This window comes from Haemaphysalis longicornis, unplaced genomic scaffold (genome assembly GCF_048455015.1).
Source record: "Haemaphysalis longicornis isolate Haplotype H1 unplaced genomic scaffold, Haemaphysalis longicornis Haplotype H1 scaffold_1, whole genome shotgun sequence".
NCBI classification, from domain to species: Eukaryota; Metazoa; Arthropoda; class Arachnida; order Ixodida; family Ixodidae; genus Haemaphysalis; species Haemaphysalis longicornis.
The window spans coordinates 406018480-406031939 of NW_027526203.1; the positions used below are offsets into that span (position 1 = coordinate 406018480).

At 50.9% G+C, this 13460-nt stretch overlaps 1 protein-coding gene across 1 annotated transcript in view; it reads right to left on the bottom strand.

The window, feature by feature from the left end:
• The window catches only part of LOC144161322 (uncharacterized), a 172320-nt gene that overhangs the window by 41577 nt on the left and 117283 nt on the right, over positions 1 to 13460 (bottom strand). Inside the window, exons 13-17 of the mRNA XM_077692103.1 lie at positions 12710 to 12849; positions 11528 to 11681; positions 8519 to 9600; positions 8323 to 8458; positions 998 to 1164 (exon numbers count right to left, since the gene is read on the bottom strand). Coding sequence (XP_077548229.1) covers positions 998 to 1164; positions 8323 to 8458; positions 8519 to 9600; positions 11528 to 11681; positions 12710 to 12849 — 1679 coding nt within the window. The remainder of the gene's footprint in view (positions 1 to 997; positions 1165 to 8322; positions 8459 to 8518; positions 9601 to 11527; positions 11682 to 12709; positions 12850 to 13460) is intronic.

The following is a 13460-nucleotide window of genomic DNA, read 5'->3' on the forward strand; positions in this document are numbered from 1 at the left end:
TTGTGCTTTACAGACCTTAATATACTTCATTGCCATCCTTTCCGCTTACTTAGCTGCCTCCGTTTCCTTTCTTTTCTAACGGCCCTGAAAGTTTCTAATGTCATCAGCTCTGTAGTTCTCAGCTCGGTGAGCGCTGACGCTTTTAACGTACACGATTCTATGCACTCTCCTTGCCCATATCTTGTGATGCAAGTTTCTATTCCTCTCCTCAAAACGTATTTTACTTGGTGCTTCTGTGGCTCCAAGGAGACCTAAGCCGATATCTGCGTACTCCGTGGTCTTATCACGAGCTCCCGGGGCCAATCGGCAGATTGCCTTCTCGTTCACTTGCCGCCACGACAGGATCTGCGACTTTATGGTCGCTACAGAGCTGCTTTTTACCTCCTCCCCCGTCGTCATTTCATTTAATCGTTCGTACGCGTTTCCTGAAGCTGGCGCCATGGGGAACGGACGGTTGAGATTTTAGACACCGGTTGGGGGAATTGAACACTCGTGTGCATTGTACAACGCACGGGCGCTGCCTATTTCAGTAATGTCATTTCTCTTGCCCCGTATTGTCTCTTAGAGAGCACAAGAAGTACTACGAGGGCTGCAGGATACCTTTAAATGTACTCATAAGACTTGAGCGCTCCAGTCACTCGTGAAAAATAACAAAACAAAGTCCGCCACAGGCGCTTACTTTGCGATAGAATATTGTGTACGACGCCCTGATTACCCCTTGAGTAAAGAAACACGTGTCCTTTGCACCGACAATGTATTCGAGTTATTAAGAGGCGGAAAATGCACAACACTCGCGTGTCAAGTTCGCACAGGTGCTTGGTTTCATTAAGTTATTAAAGCTGAAGCAACTACTATATACACCTTACACAGACCCGACTTTCAGCGAGCGCTACACATCTCTTGGGTTTGCCATGAAATCTGTTAGGGTGCGGCTATAAAATTGGCAGCTGTGGTTTTTTGTTCTTATTCGTTATAATGCAAAAACTGACGCACTTACTTCTCTGCACCTGCCTCATTGGCACCGGAACAGTGTCAGAGCAGTTGACATCAAAAGCCCTGGCCAGAAGGCTGCGCATCATTGACATGTTGTGCGTCTCGTCGAAGACCATGCAGTGGTGTCGAACCTGAGCTTGTTGGATGCACGACTCGAATTCGTGAATGGCACTTGTTTCAGGAAAAGGAGAGAGAGAAAATAAAACCGCTTTTAATGCCACATGGCAGCGCGTTGTTTAATTGGCACCATGTGTATAACGTTGCACGCATGCGCATCCTTTGATTCGACGCAACTGTGCTTAGTGGCGTTGTGATTCCTAATACCTCAGATTGGAGGGGGGGGGATGACGCGTTTTGTTTATATTAAAACAAAAGGAGTACCACACGAACACGGGTGGGGTACTAGTAACTTTATTGGCGCTTGGTTTATCCACCACAAAAAACGACATGCAATGCTAGTCGTAGCCCCCTACAAGATGCTTATGGTGTACTGGATAAGTAGTTTCTTTTTTCTTATGGCCAGCTGCATAGGTGGCGAAATATCTAATCTATTCTAAATTAAGTAAAGCATCAGTTTTGAAAAGTGAACAGTGGTGTCCCCTAGTCTTTCAAACATATATTCACAGTTTCAACACTAGCAGCTCGTGTTAGTGTTAGTTTAAAACCGGGAGCATAGCTTCGTCGGTATAGGCACGCGTGCGGACATACAGAAAACGCTTTTAGGAATGAATAAGGCTGAAAACGCTTATTCGTTTCTAGCAAACGACGTAACAATTCCACGAGCATGGCTAAGCTACAATAATCGTCCGCAATATTTAGGGGAAAATGAACGACTAAGCTAGCTTTCAAGCTGATTGAGTTTAGGAAAGGCGAACTTTCACGTAAGTTTACCTCACTGAAAGGCATTAAAGCTCAAATGAGTTCACGTATGAATCTGAATGCGGAGGTAAGCCACACTGCTACTCCACTGGGCAGGGAGCTTTCGAAAAAAAAATCATTTATGAAAGAAATTTCAATTTCCACTTGAGGCTGCTGTTTCCGTAACAACACTGCGGGTGGCACAAGGTCGCAAGTATGGAGCAATGAATGGTGTTACGAGTCTGCACGCAACTACCATGTTCGCACATGCTGCAAGTCGTGGAGTGCTCCTGTGCTTTGTGGTAAAGCCTACCCCTACGTGCACATCCCGCATGGGTGGAGCCATTGCTGCGACAGCCAACGGATCGAGTTGAAACTTGTCGCGGCGGGGCGGACGCCGCAGCCGAGATCTCTCCCCCCTCTCTCAGGCTCAGATAGCACCGCTGCTTCCGGCCCCTCACCAACTTTTGAAGGAGTGTTGTGTGTCTGTACTGTGTTCGGGTCGAGCGCAAAAGCACTAGGAGAACTGTTTGACCGTTAGCTCATCGGGCATAAATACGGGGTGCCTCCGAGCGCGAAATTCATTCGTTTTGGAGCAGCGATGCCATGCTCTCGCTCTTCTGGAGTCCTGTGCTGTAACCTCGCCCGGAAGGGTATTGTTCCTGTATTGCTTCGGTTCATCTCTCGCCATGCAGTACACCAGTTAAAGGGGCCCTGAAAGGCGTTTTGAGCACAATAAATTGACTAGCGCAATCGTTAGATTGGGCCGTCAACATCATCTGTGCCAAGTATTACTCTTTTACGCGCAGTGGAAAGCTCACACTTTTGTTGCAAAGTTTGTCGTTTTTTTCTCACCCTTTCCTTCGTGTTTTTGGACGCCGCCATCTTCACATGTCTACATCATCGATTCCCAGATGTTCGTCATGAGCTAGACATCCTGCTATTGGGCGGCTTTTTCACGCACTTCCGGCAACGAGATGAGTCGTCTGCTCAGCGGCGGCTCGCCGGCTGCTCTGCCAGTGGAGTGCCGGAGTGCTTGGACATTTTACAACAAACGAAACAAGTGCAAACAAGCGCTTAACCGTTTGTATTGAATGCAAAACGGCCCTAACACGACATTGATATTCTCTTACTTGAGTACGTTCCATAAAGAAAGCGTTGAAGCCCCGTGGCACTTCTTTCTTGCAATCGCAGAGAACGCCCTGAGCCGAATGCCCGGGTTTGACGCATACATTTTATTCAACTTCCAAACAATCCAGAGATGTGTTTCGAACGAACACAACGTCACAACATGCGTTGCAAGTCCGAACCGCGACTGACAGACGATGGGTTGCCTCCTCCTGCCCCTCGTAAATTCGGCACTCACCTCGCGCGCGGTTTGCGGGGACGAACAGCAAGTCACTTAACTCTGGCGCACAAGCCGAGATGGCTTTTAGCCACGCACACTGCACATACCCCATGCGAGGTTGAGTTGTACGCCGCTCGAGAAAGATAATCCAGACCATGGGAAGCACTATCCACCCGCAGAAGCACACCGTCGCATTTCATCGCGAAACAAAGGCGTCCACAACACACACACCATCGCCTCCTGTAATGCCAAACGCATCTCGCACTTCCAAATGGGAGTGAGTAGTATGCCTGCAGTGCCCATATGCCGCGAGGTGGGGCCCCAAGCTGAACCGGGATCACGCAACCGTAACTGACTTCTAGAGCGGTTTGTGCCTTGTTGCCAGGGCAACCGATGTTTGATATTGTCGAAGAAATGGTGCTCGCTCCAGCGCTAGATAGCTCAAAAGCCGGAGCATGTTTTGCCAACGTTGCCGCTCTCCACCACGCGTCGCCCCAAGCTGAACTGGTGTTTTGTGCACGGGTTCTGTATCGGTTTAAAATGTCTTTTTCACATGCCGCCGCCACAAAATAAGACCCGGCACCAGCGGGGCCACATCTGATACGGCGCTTTTTGGATAAACAGTGCGCTGTGCATCCAAGGGAGCGAGCGCAGGATCCTCCCCGTGCGGCTGCGAGTTCGCCGCCGATAAAAAGTCGCGTGCCGCCGATAGCAAAGTTCTGCAGCAACGTACACCGCGAAAGGGCAAGGCCAGGCCGCCGCACACATGGGTCTAGATTTTTCGTTCGCTTGAGCTGAGTGCGGGATTCACGGTGTCAACAAATCTTGCCCGTAGCAGACGGCTGTGTGAGCAGCGCAATAGCGGAAGTACGTCACCGCGGAGGAGCGCAGCATCATGGGAGGGAAGGCTCTCTCGCCGTCAACAGCGGAGAGTAAGTTGAAAGGAGGAGGAAACGCGGCTTGACGATAATGCGCGGTTTGTGATTTACGATTTCTCAGCTAATACTCATCGCTTCAACAAAATTCTTGCGGGAGGAGATTGCTAATACATTGCTTTATTTGGTTACATGTACATCAACGCATCGGCGGAAGGTATTTCAGGACCCCTTTAAGTTTGCCTTCGGCTTCCTGTCGTCATCGTCAAGGCCTTTGCTGGCCTCTCACCACCACGCTACCACACGCATGACGGAAGCGACGCAGCCCGGTTCGTGGACGCCTTCCCGAATGTTACTACTGGTTGCCAGCGATGGGATGGCAACTTGGTAACCAGTGGTGTGAGATATAACACCACGGACCGCAAGGCGTTCCAGACTTCGCAGAATTCACGGCAATCAATGGTGAGTGCGGGACCTTTCTTCACTGAGTTTTTACCAGGCTTCACAGGATAGCTGGTAGGACGTGTTTTTGCCGCGTGGGTTATTCGCGCAAAACAATTTTGGTGTAGTGGGAAAGAAGTACTCTAGACCGGTCATGAGTTTGAAGGCGTTGAAAAAAAACCGCAGTTGTTGGAGCTTGAAAAATAATTACGCTTGGATGTTTCGGACGCGCTGAGACAGCCAGAACTGATCCAGGCTATACTCGCTGTTAGGGCTGGCGATGACGAGCTGCCAGAGTGCATCGAGCTGATCAATGACGGGTACCGCGACACGTCAGACTGCAGGGGCAAAACGCGAGTAGAGAAGGCAAGAGAGGGAACGTGAACTCGAGAGCGAGAAACGAGAACACGATCTTCAGCTAGATCGAGAAAAGCGACAGCATGAGCTGGAGATGAAGTGTTTAGAGGTCTAGGCCGCTCGACTTAGGCGGAAGAGGGACAACAGCGTACAGTATGCGGTGACTGAGCGAGATACGTTGCGAAAGAGCGACCTAACGCGACCTTACAAGGTAGGAGAAGACATCGGTCTTTTTTGGGTTAATTCCGAGCGTACGGCGAGAAGACAGTTTAGCCGAAACATGGCATCAGAAGCTGCTTACGCTTGTGCCAGGGGAAGCATCTGAAGTGACGGCCCACTTGGCAAAGAGGAGGCGGAGGACTGCCAGAAAGTACAGGCTGTCGAAGAGGAGGTTCGCCAGAAATTCCGTGAAGGCGAGAGAGCTAAGGGCGACTCGTACTCAGAATTCGCCTATAAGCTGAAGGCTAACATGGAAGAGTGGCTCAAAGAGGCAAAGGCTTTCGGAAAGCACGACAAGGTATGTGAATGTTTCGTTCTGGAACAGTTTTAACTCCGACTACCGGAAAACATGAGGCTTTGGGTGCAAGACTGGGCAGGGGTAAATACTGTGGATCGTGCAGCTCCGCTCGCGCACGAGTTCGTCTCACTTCGAGGTGCGCAGGAGCCGAAAGAAGGCCAAAAACAGTTCAGGAAGAGGCCTGGCAATTCAGGGTCGAAAGGCAGAGCTTCCCTGAAGACGATGGAGCAAACAAAACCGTATTCTCGGGTAGTAAAACGGACCGGAAAAACGAAAAGGGAGCAGACGCTGAGGAGCAGAGCCGAAAGAAAGCTTTCGAAGCGTGCAAACAGGCTGCGTGTTACAATTGCGGCGAGACACGGCGTTTCGCTGCAAGTTGCAAGTTGTAAGAAAGGCAAGCTCGTCTTTCACGTAATATGCGAGAGTGAGGACATCAGGCAGTTTCAGAAGCCCTACACGTGAGCTCGTGGTCAACGGTAAACCGTACCGAGTTCTTCGCGAATCTGCGGCGACGGTAGACATGATCCACCCTTCATACGTAAGAACCGGATCAGCTGACAGGACAGTGTTTGGGTGAAACAGACCGTAGCAGCGCGGAACGTGCGCCCGCCGATTCCTAAAGTCCGCATCGCAGGTCAGTTTGCTGAATTGATTACCCAGGCGACGGTAGCCCCACCATTTCTTCCTGAATAGAGGTACCTATTCTCGAATAGGTCCGGTCAGCTTTGGCGTGAGAACGGGTACATTTTCGAAACACTGCCAAGGAAGCAATCTAGTGAGTTACATGCGAAAGGCACAAGTAAGGATAGTGTCGCCACCTGTGAGAGGAACGGGGTGACTGAAAGAGATAGCGGAGATAGCGTATTACCGGAGGCTCACGACAGGTGGCAGCACGAGTCCGTTGAAACGAAAGGTGTTTCCTCAGACGCGAGTTCGGACTCGAGCGACGTTCTGGCAGAGCCGGCAGTCGAGACGCCAAAAGATACGCACAATGCAGCTAAGAGTGACGACGATGCCGCGACTGAGCGCGTCGATTGCGTCCTGCCTCCAAATCAGGTACTCGATGTCAAGCAAGGACCAGTGAAGCTCGTAGCGATTCCTCTGTCCCTTGGGGCTGAGCCGTCTTTTAGGTCCCGTCAGCACGGATCTAGCGTATCATTGACAGCCAGAAAAAATAACGAAAACAACCATCGATGTTTGCTTACCGACGGTGTCGCAAAAAAGGCGGTAGACGACAGGAGAGGAAATGCTTCCGTGCATTGTGGCGGCGCATGTTCCCCTGTGAACACGCCGAGTAGCAGCGCCGTGCGCTCGCGGGGCCTACGAGGAGCACAAAAGCGCACGCCTTGCTCAGCGGTAGAAATTATGGCAATTTTCTGCGCGCGCTCGAGATGCGCTTCGGAGAACGACCGATGTCCTGTCAACCGGTCCCAGCAACCTTCAAAGAACGGGTGGACCGAAGGTGCGATTCCAAAAGGGGGTAACTCTGGGCAATGCCGAGAGCTCGAGTCGCAGCTCTCAGCCCCATAGTGGCGTGTAGACGTCTAACTTTCTCCATTGGATTGTTATTCCTGAAGCAGGTTTCGCCCTTTCAAGTCACGCTTTCAAGTTCGTGGGCTTGGCTAAAGTACTGCTGGCCTAAAATGTAACTATTTAATTGCGTATTTTTGCGCAACTAAAAGCCTGCTAGAGCTTCAGTGTGGAATTGTCTTCGCACTTGCCGGCGATGTTGTTCTGTCGCTTCCCTGACCAAGCCAGAGACGTTTCTGGGAAACTATTCGTTCAGTGACCGGCCCAGTGAAGCACCAGCACAGTATCGTTCATCCTTCCGGACAACGGTTGAAGACCCTTATCCCTCGGGATTTCGAACTACTGGCGGAGAAGCTGTTACGATTCTGCGCGCCGCTATCCTGTTCGCGCGTGCTGCAAGTTGCGGAGTGCTCCTGTGCTTTGTGGCACAGCCCACCCCTACGTGCACCTTCCGCGTGGGCGCCTCGCTGTTTCGCCCTTTCAAGTCACGCTTTCAAGTTCGTGGGCTTGGCTAAAGTACTGCTGGCCTAAAATGTAACTATTTAATTGCGTATTTTTGCGCAACTAAAAGCCTGCTAGAGCTTCAGTGTGGAATTGTCTTCGCACTTGCCGGCGATGTTGTTCTGTCGCTTCCCTGACCAAGCCAGAGACGTTTCTGGGAAACTATTCGTTCAGTGACCGGCCCAGTGAAGCACCAGCACAGTATCGTTCATCCTTCCGGACAACGGTTGAAGACCCTTATCCCTCGGGATTTCGAACTACTGGCGGAGAAGCTGTTACGATTCTGCACGCCGCTATCCTGTTCGCGCGTGCTGCAAGTTGCGGAGTGCTCCTGTGCTTTGTGGCACAGCCCACCCCTACGTGCACCTTCCGCGTGGGCGCCTCGCTGTCGGTCACTCAAGCCGTTGCAGCGACAGCCAAATGATCAAGTTGAAACTTGTCCCGGTGAGGCGGACGCCGCAGCCGAGATTTCCTCTCCCCCCTCTCTCAGACTCTGCGAGCGCCGCTGCTTCCAGCCCTCACCAACTCTTGAAGGAGTGTTGTGTGTCTGTACTGTGTTCGGGCCGTGCGCTGAAGCACTAGGAGAACTGTTTGACCATTAGCGCATCGGGCATAAATAAGGGGTGCCTCCTAGCGCAAAATTCATTCGTTTTCGAGCAGCGAATACATGCTGTCGCTCTGCTCAAGCCCTGTACTGTGACCACGCCCGGAAAGGTATTTTTCATGTGTTGCATCGGCTCATCTCTCACCATGCAGTAAACAAGTTTGCCTTCGGCTCCATGTCGTCATCAAGGCAGCAACCTTTGCTGGCCGCTCACCAACACGCTACCACACGCATGACGGAGGGGACCGAGCCCGGTTGGGGGACGCCTTCCCGAATGTAACAATGGTTAGATACTCACACGCACGCACTGGACTTCGATGCCGCCGATAGGCTGCGTGAAAGGCGCACGGTGACGTTGTACAGTGACGCCACTTCATCCATGATGCCTCGATCGCAACGCTTGAGGTCGATGTGGTACATGTGCACGTTGCACGCTGCATAGAGAAGCCGTTCAAGCATGGCGCCGCGCTTTGCCCTCGCGCGCGGCCACGTACCGCTTGTGTTTTGTCTGCGGTGGTGGGCCTCCTCGTATCCATCGTCTTCCATCTGCATGTAGCGGCTTCTCTGGAACCTCCTGTGCTGCTTCGCTCGCGCCAGCTTTCCCGTGAAAAACGGGTCCTCGTCTTCGTCCTCATCCTCGGCGGCTGACCGCTTCTTCGGCCGGACTTGTACGTCGTCCTCGGCGCCGGCGTCCATACGCTCGGCCTCTTCATCCAGTTCCTCCTCGTCCGAGGTGACAGCCGGGGCATCCTGCCGCCGGCCGCGACGATTGGGCGCCGTCTGATCACCACCTTCCTCCGAGTCGTCTTCAAAGAAAGCGTCCTCTTCGTCATTGCCGGCTTTCATTTTGAGTTTCTTCTTGCTAAATCCTTCTTCGAAGCCGTACTCGTACGAACTACCAGGCCGAATGGGGCCCTCGTCCTCGATGCTTGGATACTCGTGACTCTCCTTGGCCGCCTGCCGCGGAGCCTCGTTCTTCCTCGCCCGCGGGTGGTTCTCCTCGGCCCTCTTGCGCGCTGGTCTCTCGTCGTCGCTGTCGTCAGCTGCCTCGCGGAATGGGGCCCCTCGGCCACCGTCTCCTCCCGAGTCCCCCCGCTTCATGTCTGGCTTGAAGTCGTAGTACTCCTTGGCGTCTTCGTCTTCGTACTCCACATTCGGAGGAGGCAACGGGGGGGTCGGCATGGCTTTCGCCGCCGGGTCATTGTAGTAATCGTAATCCTCGCGACCTTTGTAGGAGTCGTGTCTGTTGGGAGAGGCCTTGCGCGCGGCCCGGCGTCGCGGGCTGTCGCCGTGGGCGCCGCCCTTTTTGTCGACGGCTGCAGATAACCGCTCGCGGTGGTTCCTCTGTGGTTTCTGCTCTCGCCTCCGGAATTCGTCGTAGAAATAATCCGCAGACTCGCTGCCAGCAGAAAAGCGCCTGCTGGGCGGATTACCTTTTCGAACGTGGCAGTCGACTCCGTACTCCTCCTCCAGTAGTCGCTTGTAGGTTATTAGTTGCGCACTTAGAGACATGTCACTTCTGCAGCTACTTCCTTGGCTAGCATTGTCGATGCAGTTTTCAAAGTCCTTGATGAATCTGGGGAAAAAAAATAAAAGCACGCTGTTGCAAATTTATAAGTGCCAATGTGCAACGACAGCTCTAACAACGTGGACTCAGAGCGTTACCGAAATTGCGTCGATTGGTGGCTATCACTGCAGTGGTTTCGGTTTCTGCGGGATGGTTTACTCGTAGTAGTACGTATACACGGACCAACAGCATGTATGGCTGGCCTGAGGGGTGCGAAGGCGAACGCCTTGTCTGATCTTCGTTGGGCGGTTGGGTATAGCACGGCAAGTATTCCTTGTTTTGCTTATGTTCGCATCACTTACATTTGTTTATTTGTTTCTTCGCGCCTACGTCCTCGTGATTTCTGTCGTGTTCCAAGCATTTCAAACTTTTAAACAGAACGCGAAAACGAGAATTTCGCTATACACGAATACTGGCAGCTGACCCCTCTAAACAGAGGTCCATTTCCTCGTATTAAGTCTTCGCGCCTGGTGTTTTTTATTCCTCCTCCACAGCGATTCGCGGCGTCTTACCCTCTCCACGGCGATTTACCCTTCGTCGAGGGGCGTCCCAGTTACCTCTCGCAACTGCGTTTTTCTCCCTGGCGACGTTCTTGATGCCGCGAGAGTTTTCCCATTGATCCTTCATCGCGGTCTTTTTGCAGCGACCATCGCTTTGCTTTTGTCTGGAGCTTTCAGCGTTAAATTTTCTCGGTGAACCTCGCCAATGCCTCCATTTGAGACACTAACCAGACTGAACGTCCGCTCTTCCATGCTTGAAGCATACAAGGCCATCGAATAACTCTGCCTCAGAAAAACTGAACGATGGACACGCTCCACATGAATTCTTCAAAGACTGCCATTGATTTTTTTTTTTCAATGACCATCGCCCAACAAAAATCGCACCGATCATACCGCGCCGTGGCACTGCGCAGTGCAAAACGTCGTGCTTACATTTTGTGTCGCCACAAAGGGGACCCACTCGTATGCTAAGCATTTGATGTTGCTTTGTTGGCGCATGGAAAACGACGGACGAACGGCTTCATCGATGACTGCTTCCTATTATCGCCGTGCTGCTCTATACGGTACGCGAACTCCCAAATATGTCGTTACTTGAAATAAACGCGATCGAATGTATTAATAGCGTTAATTTTTCCGCAGTTTTTCACATATCCCTAGTGAAGCTTTCGATTACACGAAGTCAGTAAAGAAGACGCCATTGTGCCTGTTTCGAGCGGTTTACCTCTCGACTGCGGGTCGACTGCTTAGCCAGTTACTAACGGTCGCACACTGGAGAGCCTTCGGACGACAAGCGTGTTGAGGCTCGTAAATGGGCGTCTTTACTCACACATCGCTGCACATCACCTTCTCACCATTCATGTATAACTAAACCTAATGATTATTTCATATTAGTGACAGTCAAACTAGTCCCCATAATTAATAAAACTATCCAGTAATTGGTAAATGTAAACTGGTGGTCATTAGTGAGCAATTAATGTGGAATAATTTAAATGCAACAATTGGGTCAACAGATATTGTTATAGATATTAACTGACCGCAAAGTTCGGCTGAATATTCTGTTTGAAAATACGTAATGATCGGTAAACACAAGCACCTCATTACCTACTGCTAATCTTGTACAACAGGTATATGCTGCAATAAACTTTGTAGCAGATACCAAGTGTAGTATTTTTTTATATTACCGCACAAAAAATTATTTCCATGAACTGGTGCAACGTCACAACTTTAATTAATTTAAATGACATCTAGGTAAACATGGTGCACTCATATGGCGATGACGAGCACTCCCGTGGCTGTACGACGTCCGAAGCAAGCAAGCGCACCGACGTGCATGCGTTTTCAGAGGTATGAACCCCTCAGGGCTTCGTAGCGAGCCTTGATTGTTCTGTGTCCGGCATCTGACGTGAGTTACCTTTAGGGAAATAAATCGTACTCACGGGCACACCTCATCCTTTGACGGTCGCCGCCGTGTCACTTTCTGATCCATGAAATTCTGGAAACCTATCGCACATACGAGGGCCTTTTTGAGCACTGCAGATTCGTCGCATTTTTCTTTCTGCTGGGCAGTCTCCACGCTGGTCTTCCGCTTTTCTTTTTCTGGTTGGGGGAAAATACGAGGGAATGACCATCCTTGCGCTAGATTTGCCGTTCATTGCTGCAACTCATTTTGTGGCGTGTGAAAATGTGGCCGTTCGCAATTGAAACTCGGAGATACACCAACATAGTCACAGGGCGCCCTCATAAAGCCACGGCAACAGAAGGAAGGTTCAGCTGCCTCCTCTGCGCATGCCAGACGGCCTGGAGTCGTAGCCGCTGTGATTTAAGATAGGTTAACCAGTCCCCAGACTACACACCTGCTCTCAACGTAACCCGGGAAATCTCGCCGCATAAAATGAATTGGTGGTAATATAATCCCATTCCCGTCTGTAGGGATGGAATTATATAAGGAAATCCTTCACCCTCTTATAAACCGAACTGCCTCGCGCCCTCTACGGCGGCAAAAAAGCGCAGGAGTCGTGGTTTCCTACACAGGAAGCCGTGTCGGCCCCATGTTCTCATAGAGATTGAAGAAATACTTCATGTGTCCTAGCCGCAAAATAGTGGTCTTCCTAGTCTACCCCCCCCCCCCCCCTCCACCCCAAAAAAGTGTCGCTTTACGAGTACATGTTTTACTACGAAGGCCTTCAGCAGTCCAATTCTAGTAGAAGTACCTGAAAGCATGACCGCCCTTGCACATCACTGCCCCGTCGTGGTTTGGCGATTAGTGGCTGTTCACTTCGCTGCCCTTCCTCTGGGAGCGTGATTTGATAGCAGCGGTCATTGCTTAGCACATCAGTAAGTAACGTGAACGTCGCCAAGCAAATTATCCATAACGGCGTTACAGTAGAACTGCGTTTGACAGGAGTCCATACAGAGCGCATACAACTGCCACGCAGAGAAACGGGATATGCGGTGACCTAAGCATTCGTTGGGCCCACGGAAAACGGCAATATCTGTGGAGACAATTTGTCGAAACAAATTGTTCAAAGTTCGGGGTGTTCAGGGTGGAGCATATTTTTCAGCCCCCCTAACCTGCCCCTGCTTCGTCCTCTGAAGACATTTGACAACGTGCCGCTTACCTTTGATGCCGCTGCACCTCTGAGCGAATGGGGCTGTTATTCTGGTGAGCACAGACGACGCGTGTTTGTGCAGAGTCGACATGGTGCAGCCAGTCTGGTACTCTACCTTTGCCAGGCATTCTTTGACATCGGAGACGAACCTGCACGGCGAGTTAACCTCAGTGCTGCCGTTTACCCGCACGCTGAACAATTCAGTCGGGGTCGCAGTCACGTACGTTCAAAAAAACGGTCTCAGCTGAGAGGCGACGACAATTCAGCGGAGAAAGAGCCTAGAGTGAGCTGGTGAAAAATTATCTTTAAACAAACTATATCGCACGATGCCGTCATTTTAGCCTTAAAAATTATCTTAAATTGAAGCGACATCTTCCTACACAAGACTCACTCAGATTCTTACTAGCGCTGAACTCTTGGAGGGCCCACAGCACCAGTGGGCGCCGTTTATGTGCGATTAAGCAATAATGGCTTTCCTTGCTCTGAACTAGTTCGACCAAAAGAAGATAGAAATCTAAGAAAGTTGTTGCGACTCGCTCAAACTGAATTATTTTCTGTGTTCTCTTTCTAACGTGCACCACGACCGCATTTGACCAGCACGCCCCTCTCAAGTACTTCAGGTAATACGTACAAAAACTTCGTAAGGCCAGTTTATTGCAAATCAGTGTTTAAACTTTATTCTGTATAAATAAAATAGTCCATCTTACAAATCAGTCTTTCACCTTTAAGGCGTTGTGCTGCTTAGCCTGAGTACGCGGGC